This window comes from Delphinapterus leucas, chromosome 19 (assembly GCF_059928025.1).
Source record: "Delphinapterus leucas isolate spDelLeu-1000000601 "Yukka" chromosome 19, BTC_Dleu_Yukka2, whole genome shotgun sequence".
NCBI classification, from domain to species: Eukaryota; Metazoa; Chordata; class Mammalia; order Artiodactyla; family Monodontidae; genus Delphinapterus; species Delphinapterus leucas.
The window spans coordinates 22,220,002-22,244,426 of record NC_143147.1 but is presented as its reverse complement, the minus strand read 5'-3'; the positions used below and the strand labels follow the sequence as shown (position 1 = coordinate 22,244,426).

At 35.4% G+C, this 24,425-nt stretch overlaps 1 protein-coding gene and 1 pseudogene across 8 annotated transcripts in view; both read left to right on the top strand.

Moving 5' to 3' along the window:
• Positions 1 to 24,425, top strand: part of TAOK1 (TAO kinase 1) — a 146,710-nt gene that overhangs the window by 88,911 nt on the left and 33,374 nt on the right. For 7 of the 8 annotated variants that reach the window (XR_016388780.1, XM_089899951.1, XM_022595590.3 and 4 more), the window contains 6 exons: positions 846 to 937; positions 12,002 to 12,095; positions 13,648 to 13,729; positions 16,205 to 16,372; positions 18,244 to 18,447; positions 22,036 to 22,170. Coding sequence is in view for 7 of the 8 variants with exons in the window: in XM_089899951.1 (XP_089756077.1) it covers positions 846 to 937; positions 12,002 to 12,095; positions 13,648 to 13,729; positions 16,205 to 16,372; positions 18,244 to 18,447; positions 22,036 to 22,170 (775 nt within the window). In the remaining variant the exon portion in view is untranslated. Of the gene's footprint in view, positions 1 to 845; positions 938 to 12,001; positions 12,096 to 13,647; positions 13,730 to 16,204; positions 16,373 to 18,243; positions 18,448 to 22,035; positions 22,171 to 24,425 lie in introns of those variants that run through there. The other variant, XM_022595593.3, reaches the window with a different exon arrangement.
• On the top strand, positions 945 to 11,995 carry LOC149744827 (lysine-rich coiled-coil protein 1-like; annotated as a pseudogene).

Below are 24,425 nucleotides of genomic sequence, written 5' to 3'. Positions count from 1 at the left end.
AAGTATAAGGTAAAGTATCATCAAGAACCACAGACTCTAGTTGAAGACATGAATTAGTGTTTCGTTTTTTGTAGGCTTTTTTGGGGGTTTTTTGTTTTGGTTTTTGTGTTTTTTTGGCTGCGCCGAGTGGCATGTGGGATCTCCCCGACCAGGGATCGAACCTGCCACCCCCGCTGCAATGAATGGAAGTGTGGAGTCTTAACCACTGGACTGCCAGGGAAGTCCTGTGTTTCATTTTATCACCAAGACACCATCGTTGGTTGGTTATAAAGTTGATAATTTTGTGATTGTTTTAGTTGTGAGCTGCCCTAGCCACTTTTATCATGGGACACTATTCTAATTTGAAAGAAAGGCTGACAATCTATGCTTATTCGGCGTTGGATATTGTGATAGGTACTTCCTGAAATAAATGGAGTCAGTTTGTCATTTCAAGGGAAACAACTGATGGTATTCAATGCCAATGGTAAAATTCCATCTTTCAAGCAAAAATTAGATGGAATCCTGAGACCAAAATGTTTGAGAATCACTGGCCTAAAGGCTATACAGTATTAGAATTTGCAGACTTGAACGGATGCAGAATACAGCCCTCCTCTAGGGCATCCTTCCTTTAGGATGCTGTTATAAGATCATGACACATGGTGAGAATGAGTCTCACACTGTATATGCAGAGGTAAATATTTACCTCACAACCTGTAATACATTTATTTCATATTATAAAAATTCTTAATGTCCAGATATATTGCCTGGAATTCACACCAGGTGTTCTCCATGTAGATAGTCATTACATTTTAAAAGAAAAGTATACATTTTTTTAACTTTAATTTAAATGACATTTTATTTTTTAGGATGGCCCCAGAAGTAATTTTAGCCATGGATGAAGGACAGTATGATGGAAAAGTAGATGTATGGTCTCTTGGTATAACGTGTATTGAACTAGGTAAGCATGTTCTTTATTACTATGTAGTAAATTTTGATCAAAGTTTTACCTCAATTTCTATACCAAATTACAGCTTTTTATTTTTTATGTTGGTTGCTAAGGGGAGCAATATGTTTATTACATAGTTTTCATTTTGGTTATCTGGTAATTTTTATATATATTAGCTTAGGTATATTGTATTTGCTCTGTTAAATTAGGTCTAAAATAATTTCCACTATAGTATTAATTAAGTTTGAGGTATCTATGTCTTATTATTAATGAGTATTTGTTAAACACTTGGAATATATATGTGATTACTAGATTTACCATCTATAGATAGTCTCTGAAGCATTTATGAGTTACTTACCTTTACCTAGGATACTTATTACTTTGAGTTAGATTTAAGAATTAGCTGTCAGGCTGCATACATATTGTAGTAGTTTAATTTTATGCGCACACTCTGTTGCCCATAAATTGAACTGTGCTTAAAGCAGCGGACCACCATAACTTCACTAACATTCCCAATGTAAGTGAGCCAGGTGGGTAATTGAACTGTCACTGTAACTGAAGATGATGGCCATCTTCTTGCTCTTGATTCCCCAGGCTTCCCCCCACAAGCCCAATATCCTTTTCTTTTTTCCTTCTTATAAGAGCATTCCATTAAACTTTATTTAAAAACAAGAATATTTAATTGAACCATTCTAGGAGTGACCAAGAATTGAAAACACACTAAAGTAAAAATCCATGTGTAGGGCTTCCCTGGTGGCACAGTGGTTGAGAGTCCGCCTGCCGATGCAGGGGACACGGGTTTGTGCCCTGGTCTGGGAAGATCCCACATGCCGCAGAGCGGCTAGGCCCGTGAGCCATGGCCGCTGAGCCTGCACCTCTGGAGCCTGTGCTCTGCAACGGGAGAGGCCACAACAGTGAGAGGCCTGTGTACTGCAAAAAAAAAAAAAAAAAATCCATGTGTAATTTTGACAAATCATATTTATTTTAAAGTTTGATAACAGCAGTAAATAGAGATTTGGCGATTACCATAATGCCATTCTCCTCTGATCTCTTCATCTCAGTTTGAGGTTTGCAAAATGTTTCTTCCATTTGAAAGTATCCTTAAGTGTCTTAAATTCTTTTTCTCTTGATTCTTCTTCCTACTGGTAGATCCTAATTACTTTCTTAAGAAACCTGGGTATAAATGTAAAAAAGCTGGTTAATATATTCTGCCCATGGATTATTTTTACACTCTTATGCTGGCTGATGCATATATGTGCCCCTTGGTGATAGCGAAATTGCATTAATGGTCCTGTTAGATATCATTGATATATTTTAATATTTATCTGATTAGAAAGTATTCATTGGCTAATTGTACTGCTCGGAAAGAAACCTCTCTAAACTCTGCAGTTTCTGTGAAATGGTTTCTTTTTTCCAGACTTTTCTAGCTTTTTATTGTAGTTCACAAGATAGAATTACTTCACAGTGAGAGTTTTTATGCTTATATAATAAAGCAACTTCAGAAGATGTGACTGCCTTTGGATAATTTCAAATGAGTGAGATGTCTTAAAGAAATTCTTAGAGTTTTAGGCATACATTTGGCATCTTCAACTTTTATAAATAGTCTTTCATAATCACTTTAAAAAATTTTACTTACAAATGTTTTGAATTATGAAGTTGTTCTAAGTTCAGGAACTATATTTTAAGCCTGCTTTGGGTTCCAAGGGAAAGGTCTAGAGGAGCACAAGCAAATAAAACTGTCTGCATCGGTAGAAATGTTCTGTGTCTCCATGCCTTTTGAGCACTTGAAATGTGGCTAATGTAACTGAGGAACTGAACTTAAAATTGTATTTTTCTTTTTTTTTTTAATATTTATTTATTTAGTTGGTTGTGCCAGGTCTTAGTCGTGGCATGCAGGCTCCTTGTTTCCACGTGTGGGATCTTCGTTGCGGCATGCGGAATCTTTAGTTGTGGCATGTGGTATCTTTAGTTGTGGCATGCAGGATCTTTTAGTTCTGGCATGTGGGAACTAGTTCCCTGACCAGGGATCAAACCCAGGCCCCCTGCATTGGGAGCTCAGAGTCTTAACCACTGGACCACCAGGGAAGTCCCTTAAAATTGTATTTCATTTCAATAAGTTTACATATAAATAGTCACATGTGGCTAGGGGGTACCCTGTTAGACAGTACAGGTCTGTAGGCATGCAAATTAGATTTGTAGTCTTGGGAACTAAATCTGTTACATGCTTTTACTTTAAAATAGTTAAAGATAGTGAATTAAAGCAAACTATTTTCTCATAGGTTGGTTATGTCTTATGACCAAGAAATCTTAAAGTGCAGGATTTTTCATAGGTCAGTTTATATGTTTGATTACAGTTAATCTGATGGAAAAGATCCCTGGTTTGTTGTTTTCAGGAATGATTGTACAATCGTGTTTATAAAAATAAATTTACCACTTTTTTCTGATTATAAAAGTGTATATTGAGGATGTAAAATTTCAGAACTTTAAAAGGAGTAAAAGGAAAATAAATCAAAATAAATATAACTACAGTAATTTGTTAATGTGTACACAGGATAGAAAGATGTAAACTGTGACATCAAAAACATAAATCAGTGGCGCACCTTGCAGCTATGGCGGCCTTGTGGTGGTGCTGTCCATTCAGCCGCTGGTGGTGGTGGCGACTTCCTCTCAGGAAGTCCGATCTCCACCTCCTGCTCCCACCACGCTTGCTCGGTGGCGGCACAGGCAGCGGTTGTCCCTGCCTCTCCGCCTCCTCCACCTTGGCCTATCCACCAGCTGGCATTGGTGGGGAGGGAGACGGTAGTTGTAGATGGCCACCCCTGCCTCAGAGAAGATACCACATTGAATGAGCAAAGAATGAACTTTTTACAGATACCTTTTATAAAAGGCTTATAAGGAATAGTGCCATAATTTGAATCACAATGGATTTCACATTATGAGGTGAATGGGAGTGAAGTATTGGACAAAAATAGATTTTTTAATCTCTACATCATGGTTTTTAGCTCCTCAGTTGTTGCACAGTCTCACTATTTGGGGAAAGTTCGTGCTAAAAAACTGAAGCAATTAATGGGTGAATATGATCAAATTTCTCCCCCAAGTTCTCAACCTGATAAGCAGAATCCTTTGTCAACCTAATGAAGTATTCAAGGAAGACATCTGACTCTTTTCAAGATGAACTTGAAGATTATATCAAAGTGCAGAAAGCCAGAGGCTTAGAGCCAAAGACTTGTTTCAGAAAGGTGAGAGAGGATTATTTGGAAACCTGTGGATACAAATAAGAGGTTAATTCTAGACCCAGGTGTAGAATGTTTGATCAAAGACTCCCTTATGAACCCGTCCAGACCTACCGAAGACCGTGCAATATTTCACAAGCAGTGGAGAAGCGGTTACCTCAGTGACTATCAGCTCATGACAGCAGGCTGAGACTGGACTCCCTGAACTACTGTCAATTCACCAGGGACTGTTTCTCAGGAAAACCAGTATCCCTGAACTTTAGTCAACAAGAGTAAAACTGTGGCTCATACAGTGTAGGATCTGGAGTTTACAGGCACCTCTCCTCAGAAAACAGTGCCAGTGCCCATCAAGCTAGTTATAAACAGATACATCAGAAGAGAGAAAGATACCCAGAGGAAGGCCAGGAAAAACCAGAGGAGGAGTGGCCCAAGCATAAGAGGAAGAAAGCTTATGAGGAAATAGATTTAGACAAACACAAGAGCATCCAAAGAAACAGAGGTGGAAACAGTCAGAGTCAGTACAGAAAAGCTTAAGAACCGAAAGGAGAAAAAAAGCTGAGGTGTAGCCTCTAAGAAAGAGGAACATAAGTGTAGAAAAGAGAAAAAGGAACAAGGGAAAGAAAGGACAGAAGAGGAGATGCTTTGGGACCAGTCTGCCCTTGGATTTTGAAGCTCTTGCATTGGTTCTCCTGAGGTTAAACTGAAGAAATAGTTAAGGAGCTTGGTTTTATGATGTCTATGTTCATATCGCTCTTTTCATGTGAACAGGTACAAAGGCTAAGTGAACAGAAAACATTTAGTGTGCTTGCTCTCCAAAATGGAAATTACTTTTCTGCTCCTAAAATCATTACTACATTTTTCTTATACATAATGTAATTTCCCTTGATGAGGGTGGCTCTGCTTTTATTCATCAAATTGCTATGATGGTGGAAGTATTTTTCCCTTGGGAGGTCATTTATTTTAAATTGGAGGATTAATAGGCTTTATAGAATCTATTTCTTGATTGGGTGTTAGTTTGGGGTGGGTGTTTTTATATTCATTAGTTTTCTCTGTGAAGCAGTTTACATTGATATTTTTTTTCCTTCATCAGATCTAACTTGCAGTATATTTTCTAGATTGGAAAGTGGAAAATGACATACATTATATAATAAGCTTAAGTTACATATAGTTTTAAATGTTTCAAAAAGTCTTGATACAAAATCAGTTTATATTCTGGAAATGTTTATAATATAATAAAGTTCTAATTTCTACAAAAAAAACCATAAATCAAAACCAACAAACGAAAGATAAAACATGGTGGTGGGGAGTAAAAATGTAGAGCTTTTTTTTTTTTTTTTTTTTTTTTTTTTGCGGTACGTGGGCCTCTCACTGTTGTGGCCTCTCCCGTCGCGGAGCACAGGCTCTGGACTCGCAGGCTCAGCGGCCATGGCTCACGGGCCCAGCCGCTCCGCGGTATGTGGGATCTTCCCGGAGTGGGGCACGAACCCGCGTCCCCTGCATCGGCAGGCGGACTCTCAACCACTGCGCTACCAGGGAAGCCCTGCGTAGAGCTTTTTTTAAACTTAAGTTGTTATCAACTTAAAATAGACTATTATAAATATGTTGTTTTATATATTTTGTAAGCTTCATATCAATCACAAAGCAAAACCTCTAGTAGATACACAAAAGATATAGAGAAAGGAATCCAAACGTAACACTAAAGATAGTCATCAATTCACAAAGGAAGAGAGTGAGAGGAGAAGAAAGGAACAAAGGAATTACGAAACAGCCAGAAACCGATAAACAAAATGGCAATGAGTACATATATTTATCAATAATTACTTTAATTGTAAGTGAACTAAATTCTCCAATCAAAAGAAATGGAATGACTAAATGGATAAAAAAACAAAACCCATCTGTATGTTGCCTACAAGAGAGTCACTTCAGATATAAGGACACATAGAGACTGAAAGTAAGGAATGGAAAAAGATATTCCATATAAATGGAAACCAAAAGAAAGCTAGGGTAGCTATAGTTTTGTCAGACAAAATAGACTTAAAAAAAAGACTGTAATAAAAGACAAAGAAAGGCATTACATAATGATTAAAGAAGTCAGTTCAGCAAGAGAATATACCTTTTGTAAATATTTATGCACCCAACATAAGATCACCTAAATATATAAAACAACATAAACAGACCTAAAGGGAGAAATCGACAGCAATACAATAATAGTAGGGGACTTTAATACCCCGTGTTCGTCAGTGACTAGATCACAGACAAAAAGTCAATATGCAACATTGACCTTAAATGACACATTAGACCAAATGGACTTAACAGACACACACAGAACATTTCATCTCAAAGCAACAGAATACACGTATTTCTTAAGCGCATACAGAATGTTCTCCAGGATAGATCTTATGTTAGGCCACAAAACAAGTCTTAATAAATTTAAGAAGATTAAAATCACATCAAACTTCTTTCCCAACCACAGTCGTATGAAACTTGAAATCAGTTATAAGAAGAAAACTGGAACATTCACAGATATATGGAGATTAAACAAAACAGTACTGAACACTCAATGGGTCAAAGAAGAAATCGAAAAATATCTCAAGACAGATGAAAATACCTGGGACTTCCCTGGTGGTCCAGTGGTAAAGAATCCACTTTCCAATGCAGGGGACGTGGGTAAGATCCCCTGGGCAGGAAGATCCCACATGCTGCGGAGCAACTAAGCCCATGTGCTGCAACTACTGAGCCTGTGCTCTAGAGCCCGTGAGCCACAACTACTGAGCCCACGTGCCACAACTGCTGAAGCCCGCACGCCTAGAGCCTGTGCTCTGCAACAAGAGAAGCCACCGCAGTGAGAAGCCCTCACACCACAATGAAGAGTAGCCCCCGCTGACTGCAACTAGAGAGAAAAGCCCACATGCAGCAATGAAGACCCAACGCAGCCAAAAAAATTTTTTTTTTAAAGTTTTTTTTTTTAATTATTAAAATCGCATCAAACTTCCTTTCCAACCACGGTCGTATGAAACTTGAAATCAATTATAAGGAGAAAACTGATATATGGAGAGTAAACAAGATGGTACTGAGCACTCAGTGGGTCAAAGAAGAAATCAAAAAATATCTCAAGACAAATGAAAATAGAAGTACAACATACTAAAACATATGGGATTAAGCAGGGACTTCCTTCGTGGTCCAGTGGTGAAGAACCCTCCTTCCAGTTGCAGGGGACGCCGGTTTGATCCCTGGTCAGGGAACTGAGATCCCACATGCCTCGGGGCAACTAAGCCCGCACACCACAACTACTGAGCTCACGTGCCTCAACGAAAGAGCCCGTGTGCTGCAATCTACAGAGCCCACACACTCTGGAGCCCACGCACCACAACTAGAGAGAGAAAACTCGCACACCACAACTAGGGAGAAGCCCGCACGCCACTGCAACTAGAGAGGAGCCTGTGCGCTGCAACGAAGATCCCACATGCTGTAACTAAGACCCGATGCAGCCCCCCAAAAAACCACTAAGGTACAATGGAAAATCAAAGTAATAAATGGGATTTCAAAAAAAAAACACAACGAAACATGGGATGCAGCAAAAGCAGTTCTAGATAACTAATGAGAACCTGCTGTATAGCATAAGGAACTCTACTCAATACTCTGCAATGGCCTATATGGGAAAAGAATCTAAAAAAAAAAAAAAACGAGAGAGAGAGGGAGTGGATATACATATATGTATAACAAATTCACTTTGCTCTACACTTCAAACTAACACAACATTGTAAATTAACTATACTCCAATAAAATTTTTTTAAATGATAAAAAAAAAGGCAGTTCTAACAGGGAAGCTCATAGTGATAAATGCCTACTTTAATAAACAAGAACAATTTCAAATAAACAACCTAACTTTCCACCTCAAGGGATTAGTAAAAAAAGAACAAGCTAAGCCCTAAGTTAGTAGAAGGAAGGAAATAAAGATTAGAGCAGAAATAAGTGAAATAGAGACTAAAAAGACAATAGAAAAGAACAGTGAAACTTAAGAGCTGGGTTTTTTTTAAAAAGATAAACAAAATAGACAAATCTTTAGATAGACTTTCCATAAAAGAAAGAGAACTCAAATAAGAGATGAAGGAGACATTATATCTGATAATACAGAAATACTAAAGAATCACAAGAAACTACTATGAACAGTTATACATCAGCAAATTGAGCAACCTAACAGAAATGGACAAATTCCTGGAAATATTCAATGTACCAGTACTGAATCATGAAGAAACAGAAAATCTAAACAGACTGATTATTAGTAAGGAGATTGAATCAGTAACCAAAAACCTCCCAACAAACAGAAGTCCAGGACCCAATGGCTTCACTGGTGAATTTTACCAAACATTTAAAGAAGAATTAATAACAGTCATTCTCAAATTCTTCCAAAAAACAGAAGAGGAGGAAACACTACCAAACTTATTTTACAAGGTCAGCATTACTCTGATACCAAAACCAGACAAGGACACTATAAGAAAAGAAAATTACACGCCAATATCCCTGATGAACATAGATGCAAAAATCCTCAACAAAGTAGTAGCAAACAGTATTCAACAATACAGTAAAAGGATCATACCCCATGATAAAGTGGTATTTATTCCAAGGATGTAAGGATGGTTCAAAATGCACAAATCAATCAGTGTGGTACATCACTTTAACAAAATGAAGGATAAAAATCATATGATCATCTCAGTAGATGCAGAAAAAGCTTTTGACGGAATTCAGCATCCATTTATGATAAAAATTCACAACAAAGTGGGTATAGAGGAAACATACCTCAACATAATAAAGACCATATATGACAAGCTCAAAGCTAACATCATACTCAACAGTGAAAAGCTAAGATATTTTCCTCTGAGATCGGGAACAAGAAAAGGATGCCCACTCTTGCCACTTTTATTTAACATAGTATTGGAAGTCCAGATAGGCAAGAAGAAGAAATAAAAGACATCCAGATCAGAAAGGAAGAAGTAAAACTGTCGCTATTTGAAGATGACATGGTATTATATACAGAAAACCCTGAAGATTCCACCAGCAAACTGTTAGAACTAATAAACAAGTTCAGTCAAGTTGCAGGGTACAAAATCAGTATACAAAAATCAGTTGTATTTCTGTACACTAATAACAAACTATAAGAAAGAGAAAAATCCCATTTACAATCATATCAAAAAGAATAAAATACCTAGGAATAAATTTAACTGAGAAGGTTAAAGACCTGTAAACTGAGAACTATAAGACTTTGATGAGAGAAGTTGAAAAGAACACAAATAAATGGGAAGATATTTTGTGCTCATGGATTGGAAGAATAAATATTGTTAAAATGTCCATATTATCCAAAGCAGCCTACAAATTCAGTGCCATCTCCATCAAAATTCCAATGGCATTTTTCACAGAAATAAAACTAACAATCCTAAACTTTGTAGGAACCACAGAAGACCCTGAATAGCAAAAGCAATCTTGATAAAGAAGAAGAAAGCTGGAGGCATCATACTTCTGTTTTGAACTGTATTAGAAAACTTTAGTAATCAAAACAATATGATATTGGCATAAGACAAACACATAGATCAATGGAACAGGATAGAGAGCCCAGAAATAAACCCATGCCTATATGGTTAATTAATTTACAGCAACAGGTCAAGTATAGACTATGGGGAAAGGACAGTCTCTTCAGTAAATGGTATTGGGAAAACTGGAAAACCACATGCAAAGAGTGAAAATGGACCAGTATCAGGAATTCCCTGGTGGTCCAGTGGTTAGGACTCAGCACTTTCACTGCCATGGCACGAGTTCAATTTCCTGGTTGGGGAAATAAGATCCTGCAAGCCATATGACATGGCCAAAAAACGAAAAGAAAAGAAAATGGACCACTATCTTATATCATACACAAAAATCAGCTGGTTACATACAGGGGAAATTTATCAAATAAGAAAATATATTAAAGATAATGAGAGTGAGGTTTTTCATTGTCAGAGAGGGGTATTACATATCATGGGAAGAGGATAAGCTGGAATAAATACTATGGTATTGGATTGGATTTGTGATATTATGGTGAATTCAGTTGTTTTCAATAAACAAATATAGATGTTTAATGTGCATGTATGCCCTAACTCTATCCACTGAGAGGATCTAAGAACAGTGACACCTCAGTAGCAGTGAGTACATCTGTTGCCATAGTTTCTTGGAGTAGGGAAAGTACAAGATGCTCCTGGAACATCTTAGTGTGCCAGAAAGCAAGGAAGGATCAAGGAGTGATGGGGCCATGTGAAAAAAAATAGAAGCCATCATAAAAAGGTTCTTACTGCTCAAATGTGAGACAGTTTGAACATCAAAATAAATGATAATAGCAGGTTATAACTTATTAAATAAATAGAAGTCTACAAGTCCATATAATAAAGAATAAAATGAAAGTTTTATGAAAAACAGGATATTTATATAAGTACCTTCTCACAAAATACTTATTAAAGACAAAAAGAGAAACTACTGTGAAGAAGCCTGGTAGAAACCACCGTAAGTGATCAAAGTGAACACCATCAATAATGGAACCATTTGAAATCATACATCATCTTATAGAATAAATTAGAAAAATATAACGTTTACTTCTGTGATATTCCTGCCAAAGTTGTATAGCCCAAATTTAATTATTAGGACCAACCCAAATTGAGGGATATTCAAGAGTCTTTTATACTTCAAAATTGTCAAGGTCATGACTTCAGCTCACCTTAAGAGACTGGAAAAAGAAGAGGAAATTCAACCCAAAATAAGCAGAAGAAAGAGAATAAAATATCAAAGCAGAAATCAGTTAAATAGAAAGCAGAGAAGCAATAGAGAAAATCAGTGAAACCAAAAGCTAGTTGTTTGAGAAAATTAATAAAATTGGTAAACCACTAGCCAGATTGATCAGGAAAAGAAGAGAGAAGACACAATATCAGGAATAAGAGGTGACATCACTACAGATTTTACAGGTATTAAAAGAATTATAGGGACTTCCCTGGTGGTCCAGTGGTAAAGAATCCACCTTCCAGTGCAGGGGACGCAGGTTCAATGATCCCACATGCCGTGGGGGCAACTAAAACCCATGCGTGACAACTACTGAGCTCACACATGTCAACGAGAGAGCCCGCGTGCCACAAACTACAGAGCCCCCGCACACCACAACTAGAGAGAGAAAGCCCAAATGCCACAACTAGAGAGAAGCCTGCACACCACAACGAAGAGCCTATGCGGCAATGAAAGATCCCTCACGCTTTAACGAAGACCACCCCCCCTCCCCCGCCCCGTGAGCAACTAAGACCCAACGCAGCCAAAAAATAGAGAAAAGAAAGGAGGGAGGGAGGGAGGGAAGGAGGAAGGAAGGAAGGAAGGAAGGAATTATAAGGAAATACTATGAACAACTTTGTTAATAAATTTAACAAGTTAGATAAAATAGATAATTTCCTTGAAGGATGCAAATGACCAAAGGACACTTTTGCTACAGAGGACATTATTGGGATACTTGATTGAAACTTGAATGGGGTTTGAGGATTTAGATGATAGTCATGTATCAGTATTAATGGTCGGTTTAATGGATGTGTTATGGTTTTTTAGTATGAGAATATGTTTAGGAAATATACACTAAAGTATTTAGGAAGGGTGGGGCATCATGCCAGCAATTTACTGTACATTGACTCACTTGAAAAAGTTCTTTGAACTCTACTTGAAATTTTTTTTGCTAAGTTGAAAATTATTTCAAAAAAAAAACAAAAACAAAAAAACTTTAACAGTACTTGTATGTCCCTGTATAACAGGCACATATTTTAACAGGAAAGTTTTCTTTCTTTTACAGCGGAAAGGAAGCCTCCTTTATTTAATATGAATGCAATGAGTGCCTTATATCACATAGCCCAAAATGAATCCCCTACACTACAGTCTAATGAATGGTGAGTATTGCTAAGAGATGTATTACTCGACATTGTATAAATTAAATGCTTTTTCAGAATGTTATCAAAGTGATTTCATTTCAATTAGGTAAAATGTATTACCTGAAAAGATATTAAAATAGGTTATATCATGTTTATCCTTTATTATGTCTGCTTTCTTAGCATATATATAAAACTTAGTTCAGAAACAAAGGATAGATGATGCCACATGGAAGCAAAAAGTATTTGCTTTTCACAAAAAAATTATATTTAGTTTTTTGAACTTTAGGAACATACATAACCCTGATTATATAATAAATAGCATGATTTAAACATAATATTTTATAACTAAAATATAGATTGCCACAACCTGTAGTGAAGTTCAGTTGGAGAATGGTTTATAATTTATATAGTATAAGACATAGGTAAAATGGTTTGATTTATCAGAATTACCAGATAATTCATAACTTTGGAATCATTCTAATTGTTATTATGACATTTGTTATTCAGACTGCTTAATGTTTTTTTTCTTCTAGTGCTTCCTTGATGTGATAAAATTACATTCATTCATGTAAAAAAGTTTATGGAGAACTGATTGACAGTTTTAGAAAATGAGGATTTTTATCAGAGATAGAAAATTTTACTGGGAAATTAATTCCTCAGGTGTATCTAGCATTTGAAAAATTCCAGGGGTATATGTAGCATATTTAATAAATATTTTTAAAAAGGTAGATGCATAAGTTAGCAATACTTTATTTTTTAAGGATTAATTAACACACATTCATAGTTCTTAGTACTTTTGTAGATATACATAGAAGGAATCTTTTGGCTCAGACTTTAGTATTATGGTACATATAAGTAATAAATATATTGAACACAGACTGTCTTCATACTGTGTTTGATACGTTGGGGATTCAAAAAAGAGTTCCTTTTTTGCTTGTAAATAACTTAAGGTCTTCTTTGAATATTGAGACAAACATCGATGGAGAAATTATTACTGGCTTACTCATTGAACTCTCATCAGTAACACTATATAATAATAATGTGTTAAGACTTCTGATGTTTTAAAAAAATATCTCAATTGGTTTTCTGGATTTAATGGAAGTTTTATCCATTTGCTCTAGGACACCAAATACTTAGGTATACAAAATGCTCCCTTCAAAGCAAATGGAGTGATATTCTGAATCACTCTATACAGAAGATGATCCAAGGGGCAAAGAAGAAAGAAAGGTGGCTTATAGAAAGGAAAAAAAAATAAACTTATCTTAGATTTGAATGCCAAAAGGAAAATATTGGCTTTTCTAATTTTCCCTCAATATAGAATGAGTTATGATATTTTAAATGTGGGAGCAGAATTTTAAAATAATCTGTGCAAATTTATCTTCAGAAAATGGTGAAGATTCATTGGTTGCTTTAGATAACTTTTCATAGATATATATGAAACGTATATAGTATCTCCTTTTTTTATCATTTCTTTTCCATCCCCCCTCCCACCAGTAGGCACATGCCTTGTTTTGTGGATGTTTTTAAAGGAAATAGCAATATGTTCACTTGATACTTTCCTTTACAATAGGTCTGATTATTTTCGCAACTTTGTAGATTCTTGCCTCCAGAAAATCCCTCAAGATCGCCCTACATCAGAGGAACTTTTAAAGGTCAGTTCAATTATACTCTGTTTTCTACCCCTAAGAAATTATTTAAGAATGTGTTTTATTTTTCTTTGATTCTGCATCAGTATTAAGTATTCTCTACTAGTTTTTAATTAAAATGCTAATTTTGTATACTGTTCTCTCTTGAGACTCTTCTTAGATGCTAAATTTTTTCATTTATTTTTTGAAAATTGATTAATTATTTTTACTGTGTCTGGATAGTTATTTTGGATATAGTTAAATATCCAAAATAATACCAAATGGCTGAATTTTTATATGTGCAATAATATATTCATGAGTTATAATTACAAATTTTAATTCATGTGGAACAATATCATATTTCAGAGTTGGTAAAGCATAGTTTAACTTTGGATCTAATTTTTATATCTACCATACTTTAGTATTTTTCTGTCCTGTATTAAAATAATATGAAAGAAAGAAATGACATGTAATATATTTACAAAAATATTGTGGGAGAAAAGAGATTTTAAAAGAAACTGTTAAAATGGATATCATTTATCCTTTTTGGAAATACATTTTTCTGACTTAGCAATGAAAATATTTTTTAAATCATGTAAATTCTATTCAGTTTTCACTAACTTTCATTGCCTAATTTAAATAAATGATTGGTATATGCTTCCTGTTCTCAAAAATTTTATTTCATTTGGCAGTTGACTATCTTATTAATAGCAGTAATAGTATTGTTGAACTTAATATAGTTCTTAAAACATCTACATAAAGCAATAGTAAGTAGATTTGATTCTCTTTGTGACCCTAAGAAATCTTGTTGATTTTTCACTCTAAAATTTAAGTAGCCTATTTTTATATGAATGTTTTAGAATTTCAGAGGGATTCAGTTTATTTTCACCAACGCACATCAATTAAAGATACAAAGAAATTAAAAGGATCTTATATATATTCAATAGTATTATTTGCAACTTCAGCATGTAGAAGAGCAGTATAAAGTTTCAGTAATGCTTAGGGAATTTTAGGCAGTAAGCGCACTCATACCGTCAGAAATGAAAGCTTGAATAAATTGGTACTTACAATAGCAACAAAAGGTTTAGTAAAGCTAGGAATTATATTAGTGAAAAATAAGCAAGATCTATATGTAGAAAACTGTCAAACTTAGAAATATTTCTAAGATATATTATTTTGGGGTAAGAAGACTGAATATTGCAAATAGTGGTACATACCAAGCTAAGGCTTAGGAAAAAGGAAGAATGTGATTTGCTTCTTACACTTGTCTAATATAGGTGAAAGAAGCTCTTTGGGTATAACCCAACCCACCAGGCCTAGGTATTTGGTATTTGGTGATTAGGTCCCAAGTCTGTATATAGTATTCATTTACCTGGTTCATAGTGTGTATTGGCACAGCCTTATTGGAAACGATAGGAAGTAGCTATCAAGTGCTTCTTTCCCTTTGGCCTAATGACATTTCTTTCACAATCCATCATAAAGAAAAAAATTAATAGAAAAAAGGTGTTTTTTACATATGAAGCTATTTATCTCAGAATTAAAAGTTGGAAATAAACTGTCCAGAATTAGGGTAATGGTTAAATAATTTTGGCATAAAGATTTGATGAAATATTCTGTAGGCATCATGTTTATGAGTTTGAAATAACAATACTTATGATAGTGAAAGTAGAATCAAATATGATATAGTTAGGACTCTGCATAAGAAGAAATAAATTTGGCTAACAAAGAACGTAAAAGTGTTACAAAAATTCAAGGGTATCTCATGAACTCAAGGACAGAAGGTATCTTTCTGCAATCTATATACTAACTGTATCTACAAAACAGAAGTCTATACATAGAAAATTTCTGAAAAGAAAGGTATCAAAATGTAGCAGTGATATTCTAAAGTTGGAATTGTTCTTTCTACTTTTCTTTATTTGATAACGTTAAGCTTTATTAAATGTTAGTGGTAAAAATCACTAATAATATAATGGCTTTTAATCAACTGCTAGTGTTTTATGAAGAGTATTGTTTATGCAGCATATAAAGAAACCCATAATATCCAGGTTTATATTACATAATTCACCATCAGTAAATGCATTTCTGTTGAAACCTAATAAAACTCAGAACTGACGTGCCTTTTCTGTGAAACCAACAGTTATAAGAATATGTAAACCTTTATTTAGCCTTTGTTTAGGGCTCTAATTGGACTTACCTCTTAGTGTTTAATTAAACCCTTTTATCATTTCAACTCTGCATATTCAGTTGACCAACAAAAGTATGATGTGCAAAGTTTTTATAAAATGTACGGGGGTAGTTACGTAGGCAGAGAGTGAATATATGTAAATGACAATTTCATAAATATAAGATGTCAGAAATGTAATAGAATTAAATAGCTACAGATTATATGCGTTATCTATCATGATTATTCAGGATAGTATCTCTAGGGTCTAAGAAGGGGTACATTTGTACTAACTGAAAAATATATAGATTTCAACTTGACTTTTACATTCTCTTATCCAGCACATGTTTGTTCTTCGGGAGCGCCCTGAAACGGTGTTAATAGATCTTATTCAGAGGACAAAGGATGCAGTAAGGGAGCTGGACAATCTGCAGTATCGAAAGATGAAGAAACTCCTTTTCCAGGAGGCACATAATGGACCAGCAGTAGAAGCACAGGAAGAAGAAGAGGTAATAATTTAGAAATGATGCAAATATTGAGCTCTCTTCATTGGCTTCTTTACTTATGCAACTTGTCTTTTACATCACGAATCTCTTACATCAGTGGTTCTCAGGTTGTGTTTTCTTAACACTGGTCCTGTAAGATCCCAGGTGGGAAAAAAGGGTTTTGTGTTCTTTAAATCCAGTCCCTTCATAGTGCACATTGGCATACATAGTAAAGCTCTGAGAAGTCTTGTATTAAAGAAACCGGTTCACCTTTGTTTAACCTGGTCCCTCTCAAATATCTTGGACACTGAACCCTTTTTTTTGCCTGCATGTCCAGTTGTGTGGGACATGCTTTTGAAAGTATTTGAAACTATAGACTCTGGAAGTTGAGAGTACTCACTCACAAGTCATTAGAAAGTTACCAAGCATTCTTCCAGGGACACTTCTTTTCAGTTCTGCATACTTTGATTCCATCTACGCAGTTCTAAAATGCTCATTTTACAAATGAGTAAAAGCAAGGGTCAGTGGTTAACTCACTGTAGGTAGAGCCATATGGGTTCAAATTCAAATAGCTGTCACTCTTAAGGTCAAGTTCTTTCCCTGTTGCCTTTTAGGGAGAATGGAAATATAAATTTGCCATGGATATGTTACAGAACTTTCTCACATGGAAATATACATATAAAGCTATCTTTTTTACTGTAAATATTTTGTTTTCTTCTTTGCTTCTGTCAGAATTCCAGAGCTTTGATTTGTTTTTTCTGTTTTCCAGTGAGAGAGATCACTTTGCATTCTGAAACTAGGAGCAGCAGTTACTTTTATTTTTAATAGTGCTACGTAATTAATGAACTATAAAATGCAAGATTTTCTTAACCTACAATTTTGGGTATTTTTGTTTTATTTTTTAGTTCTTTTGATAGTCTTTTGAAAATTGTTTTGGGTTATTCTAGATATATGAAACAAAGTTGTGGTAAAGTTGTGAAATTAACAAGATTCTCATGTAGTTTAATCTATAACAGCATCTCTGTTAGGCTAGAGACATAAGAAAAGATCCTCTATATATACCATGTGTCCATATTTATTAAATTCTGCATATCTTATAGAATTTTGGTATGGTAAGACTATTGTAATGTTGGTACCCAGATACCATGGCTTGCCTGGTTACTTCACAAAAACATTCTTGTGATTGTGATTAAATATATATGTAATACATAATTTTTAATTTACAGAAAAATAGGAATTAAATTATTTGGTGATAGAAGGATAGGCTAGAGACTATATTTTAAATAAGAAAGAAAAATCCACTTCAAAAGGCTTCAACAAAAAAATAACAACTAAAAGGAGTTGTTTCTAGGATTTTTTTTTTTTTAAAGGTTGGGGCTTGTTTTTTGTTTCTTGGAAGCGCAGAGTCCTAACCACTGGACCGACACGGAATTCCCGTGTAAGATCCCAGGTGGCAAAGAAGGGTTTTGTGTTCTTTAAATCCAGTCCCTTCATAGTGCACATTGGCATACATAGTAAAGCTTCTTTTAACCATGGGAATCATTGAGAAATGAGCAGAATCTCTCTGTATAACCCATGAGATGTGTGGTAAAAATGGATTTCAAAAAGTGTCAAACAATTTAGAGAAAATGCTGTACTTTGGAAATAACCCAAAACTGATAAACTGCCTTTTTCACACAGTTGGTTTGGTTTTTGTTATTTACCTTTTGGTCATTTTTATTTGTTTATTTTTCTGTTAGCAGTTGGTTAACTTCCTGGTCTCACCAAATAAAGGGAATGTCTCATGATACACCTCTGACTTTCTAAAGACTGTGTGCCAAGCAGTGTGCTTGGTGCTTATGTTCAAGAAATCGGAAGAGATACAGATATTTGAACCTAATGCTCTTTTTCCTTAGGAACAAGATCATGGTGTTGGACGGACAGGAACAGTGAATAGTGTTGGAAGTAATCAGTCTATTCCCAGTATGTCCATCAGTGCCAGTAGCCAAAGCAGTAGTGTTAACAGTCTTCCAGATGCCTCGGATGACAAGAGTGAGCTAGACATGATGGAGGGAGACCACACAGTGATGTCTAATAGTTCTGTCATCCATTTAAAACCTGTGAGTATTTGGATTTCAGTGAAAAAAAAATTTCAACTTTGGTAAATAATTTTCTTCATCTGATTAGTTTAAGAGGAGTTTTTTTTTTTTTCTGGATTTTTGAATTTTATTTTATTTATTTTTTTATACAGCAGGTTCTTATTAGTCATCAGTTTTATACACATCAGTGTATGCATGTCAATTCCAATCGCCCAATTCAGCACACCACCATCCCCACCCCCCACCCCCGCGGCTTTCCCTCCTTGGTGTCCATACGTTCTCTACCTCTGTGTCTCAACTTCTGCCCTGCAAACCGATTCATCTGTACCATTTTTCTAGGTTCCACATACATGTGTTAATATACGATATTTGTTTTTCTCTTTCTGACTTACTTCACTCTGTATGACAGTCTCTAGATCCATCCTCGTCTCAACAAATGACCGAATATCGTTCCTTTTTATGGCTGAGTAATATTCCATTGTATATATGTACCACATCTTCTTTATCCATTCGTCTGTCGATGTGCATTTAGGTTGCTCCCATGACCTGGCTATTGTAAATAGTGCTGCAATGAACGTTGGGGTGCATGTGTCTTTTTGAATTATGGTTTTCTCTGGGTATATGCCCAGTAGTGGGATTGCTGGATCATATGGTAATTCTATTTTTAGTTTTTTTAAGGAACCTGCATACTGTTCTCCATGGTGCCTGTATCAATTTACATTACCACCAACAGTGCAAGAGGGTTCCCTTTTCTCCACACCCTCTCCAGCATTTGTTGTTTGTAGATTTTCTGATGATGCCCATTCTAATTGGTGTGAGGTGATACCTCATTGTAGTTTTGATTTGCATTTCTCTAATAATTAGTGATGTTGAGCAGCTTTTCATGTACTTCTTGGCCATCTGTATGTCTTCTTTGGAGAAATGTCTATTTAGGTCTTCTGCCCATTTTTGGGTTGGATTGTTTGTTTCTTTAATATTCAGCTGCATGAGCTGTTTATATATTTTGGAAATTAATCCTTTGTCCATTGATTTGTTTGCAAATATTTTCTCCCATTCTGAGGGTTGTGTTTTCATCTTGTTTATAGTTTCCTTTGCTGTGCAAAAGCTTTTAAGTTTCATTAGGTCCCATTTGCATTACTCTAGGAGGTGGATCAAAAAAGATCTTGCTGTGATTTATGTAAAAGAGTGTTCTTCCTATGTTTTCCTCTAAGAGTTTTATAGTGTCCAGTTTTACATTTAGGTCTCTAATCCATTTTAAGTTTATTTTTGAGTATGGTGTTAGGTAGTGTTCTAATTTCATTCTTTTACATGTAGCTGTCCAGTTTTCCCAGCACCACTTATTGAAGAGACTGTCTTTTCTCCATTGTATATCCTTGCCTCCTTTGTCATAGATTAGTTGACCGTAAGTGCACGGGTTTATCTCTGGGCTTTCTATCTTGTTCCATTGATCTATGTTTCTGTTTTTGTGCCAGGACCATATTGTCTTGATTACTGCAGCTTTGTAGTATAGTCTGAAGTCAGGAAGTCTGATTCCTCCAGCAAGAGTGGAGTCTATGTTTCCCCCAGTCCTGTCGAAGTCCTGCAGTCAAATCCCACTAGGCTTCAAAGTCTGATTCTCTAGGAATTCCTCCTCCCGTTGCCAGACCCCCAGGTTGGGAACCTGACGTGGGGCTCAGAACCTTCCCTCGAGTGGGTGGACTTCTGTGGTAAAAGTGTTCTCCAGTCTGTGAGTCACCCACCCAGCAGTTATGACATTTGATTTTACTGTGATTGTGCCCCTCCTACCGTCTCATTGTGGCTTCTTCTTTGTCTTCGGATGTGGGGTGTCTTTTTTGGTGGGTTCCTGTGTCTTCCTGTCAATGATTGTCCAGCAGCTAGTTGTGATTCTGGTGTTCTCGCAAGAGGGAGTGAGAGCGCGTCCTTCTACTTCGCCATCTTGGTTCCTAATCCCCTTCGAGATTTTTCTTTTTTTTTCTTTGCTGTTTCAGAAGTTTTGAACAATTTTAGGTAACTTATTTTAGAATGGCAGTAGGCTTGTTAATTCCCAATGTAATGTCTGCATTTGGGAAACTAATGTTTTGAGAATACAAAAAGAATATTTTTAAAAATCTTAGAAGAAAAAATACAGAAATACTATATATAATGTATTATTTGAAGTTACTTAGATGGAAAATAAAGTATTTAAAAATAGTAGATTAAAGAAAACTAGTAGGTTTACTAATGAAATTCATTATAATATAACAGTTGCCTTTGAAGAGTGGGAGAATGGGTTAGGATGGGTGGTGACCAAAAGTGACTTTTGCGTTATCCATAATGTTTACATCTTTAAGATTTAGTGTAATTAAGGAAAAATATAAATTCTGGGTTTAGGAAATACTGGTGTTTAGTACGTTAGTCTTCATACTTTCAAATGCAACATTTTGAATTTTCTTGAAAATATTTGAAGATCAGATATCTCCTTTTAGCAGTTAATAGGAATGCTTCCTTTTAAACTTCACAGCTTAGTGTTACCTAGAAAGTTATTAGGAACAGTAGCTAAAAGGTGGAACCAATCCAGGTGTTCCTCAACAGATCAATGGATAAACAAAACCATGGTATATACATACGATGAATATTTTTCAGCTGTAAAAAGGAATGAAATTCTGATATATGCTACAACATTAGTGAACCTTGAAAACATTATGCTAAGTGATATACGTCAGATATAAAAGGACAAATAATGTATAATTCCACTTATATGAACTATCTAGAATAGGCAAATTCATAGAGACAGAAAGTGGATTAGAGGTTACCTGGGGCTGACTGGAGGATGAAATGGAGAATTTTTGCTAATGGATACAGAATTTCCATTCGGGGTGATGGAAAAGTTTGGGAAATAGTGGGGATGGTGGCACAGCATTGAAAATGTAATTAACGCCCCTGAATTGTATACGTAAAAATGGTTAAAATGGAAAAATTTATATTACAAATGTTTTAACACACAGTTTTCAAGAATGATTTAGTTAAGTAGTGTTATTTAGGGAAAAACCATGTTTAATTTTTATATTCTTAGGTAAGAGGATTAGCTGTAAAAAGATTATTACCACAATTAGTTGGTTGCTAGTTGACTTCCTCTTCAGTTAATGAACTAAGGTATATGCCAAGAAAGACATAAGTTCTCAAAATTTGTATAACTATTTTTTGTTTACTTGGACAAATGGCAGAAGTATTATAAAGATCTTTTTAAGCTATATTATTACTTTTAAAGCCCAAGAGCCTTAGAGTAATTAATTTTATTACTACTGTTTAAAATACTGGCTGCATGCTTTATTATCTTCGTTTTTAAGTTATGTTAAAACTTTTTAATTTTGCATTTAATGACTGTTAATAACTCTAGCCATAAACATTTCCTTATCATGAATCTGTGTGCTATTTCATACACTGAGGAAATAATGTCTCCGGATTCAAATTGTGTTGAAAATAAAATGTCAGCATTCCCATTTTTCGTTTTTGCTTTTTAAGATTATGTCTTTGAGATTTATTGATCAAGTTGTGTTTAAACTTTAACTTTCTTGAAAGTTCACGTGAACTGTGTTGGCCTTAGGTAGTAATGTCTGTTTCTTTGCCTAGGAGGAAGAAAATTACAGAGAAGAGGGAGATCCTAGAACAAGGGCATCAGATCCACAATCTCCACCCCAAGTATCTCGTCATAAATCACACTACCGTAATCGAGAACACTTTGCTACTATACGGACGGCATCACTGGTATGTACTACTGCAAATTAGAAATATATTTTTCATGTTGGACCTTGGCACCTATACTCAAGTATAATTACCTCTTTTTTTTTTTTTTATTCGGGGGCAAAACATTTATTTAACATTTAATTACCTCTTATGAGAAAGATATTATACAAAGCACTCTGAGAGATGTGTACACAAATAAGTAATATATTAGAATATATTGAATTAGCTTGAGAGGGCTAAAAGGTACTAAATAGGAATTCAGATTACCTTTGAATCAGGGCATAAAGGGAGTATTTATAAAATAAATCATCTGAGCCTTTAATAATTAGTTGGTTTTAGGCACGGAGGAGAGGAAAAATGTAATTTCCACCTAAGAATTGACCAAAATGAGGGAGGGGATGTTTGGGAAATAGCAAGTAATCCAATTTGATGTACTCAAAATGTAGTTCTTCTGATTTCCCAAATAATAAAAATAGATTATTTGTTCATTACAAGGATGTTGTTATACTGGGGTACTCATAACCCTAATCGGTCAGATATGTAAGTCCAAAACATGATAAAGGATACTTACTAGGGATAGAAAGAAAATACGTTAAGATATCAAAGGGAAAATAGGTTATTAGAAAATATGACAGAAAGAAAAAAATATATGGGAGTTATCTGAATTATCAGCTACATAGCAGATCTTATAAATCCCATGCTGTGGCCCATGAATCTGAATGATGTCTAAGGTCAAGAACACCATCCCCTACCATAAGTCAAGTCATTCCTACTATTCTACAACATGTAAATAATTCTTTGAACAGAGCAAGTAGCAAACAATGATTGCTTAATTTTTTCATGACTATTTTAATAAATACCTGGACAGGGGCCAGCTTGTGGGAAAACAGCTTTGTGACTGGGCACATATTAAGTGTTTCCCAAGCAAGCCTTCTGTCTCAAATTTTGGCTCCCTCAAATTAATTAAGGACACTATTTATTTATTTAGTCAGTTAATTAGTTAGTTAGTTAGTTAGTTATTTAGTTAGTTAGTTGTGCTGTGCTGCGTGACTTGCGGATGTTAATTCTCCAACCAGGAGTCCTAACCACTGGACCGCCAGGGAGTTCCGTAAGGACAGTCTTAAAAAGTTATGGCTTTAGGGCTTCCCTGGTGGCGCAGTGGTTGAGAATCCGCCTGCCAATGCAGGGGACACGGGTTCGAGCCCTGATCCGGGAAGATCCCACATGCCGTGGAGCAACTAAGCCCCTGCGCCACAACTACTGAGCCTGTGCTCTAGAGCCTGTGAGCCACAACTCCTGAGCCTGTGTGCTGCAACTACTGAAGCCTGCGTGCCTAGAGCCCGTGCTCTGCAACAAGAGAAACCACTGCAATGAGAAGCCCTCGTACCAAAACAAAGAGTAGCCCCACTCACCACAAGTAGAGAAAGCCTGTGCGCAGCAACAAAGACCCAACACAGCCAAAAATAAATAAATTAAAAAAAAAAAAGTTTTAGAAAACTTAAGATCCATATCCTTAAACCTAGTAAGTCCATTTATTTCAAGTAAAACATTCAGAGAGTAGGTATATTTGTGTACAAAGATATGAATAACTGTATTATTCAATATGATTACCACGTACCATAACTCAGGCTGACTTATGCCTTGGATTTTTTTCATACAATAAAATGCGTAGATCTTAGGTGTTCAATTTGAAGTATTTTTAGTGGTACACATTATGTTAACTATTGACTAAAAAAAAAAAAATTAAAATTTATTGTCATCCCACAAAGCTCCCTCATACCCCTCTTTAGTCAAGTCTCCACTCATGACCACCACTTTCTGTTTCTTCACTATTGTTAGTTCTAACTGTTTTTGGATTTTATATAGGTGGAATCACACAGAATGTACTCTTTTGTGTCTGGCTTATTTTGCTCAGCTTAATGTTTTTGAGATTTCATCTATATTGTGTTCATCAAAGTTCATTCTTTTTTATTACTGTAAATATATTTCCATTGTGTGAATATACCACAATTTTTTAATCCAGTCTTCTATTGAGGAACACTTGGTTTGATTCCTATTTGGGGCTATTACACATAAGATTGTTATAAACATTCTTATACAAGCCTTTATGTGAACATTATGTTTTAATTTCTTTTTGGTAAATACCTAAGAGTAGAATTGCTGAGTCATGGGGTATATATATGTTTAACTTCCTCTGTCAAAAAGTTTTCCAGGGCTTCCCTGGTGGCGCAGTGGTTGAGAGTCCGCCTGCCGATGCAGGGGACACGGGTTCATGC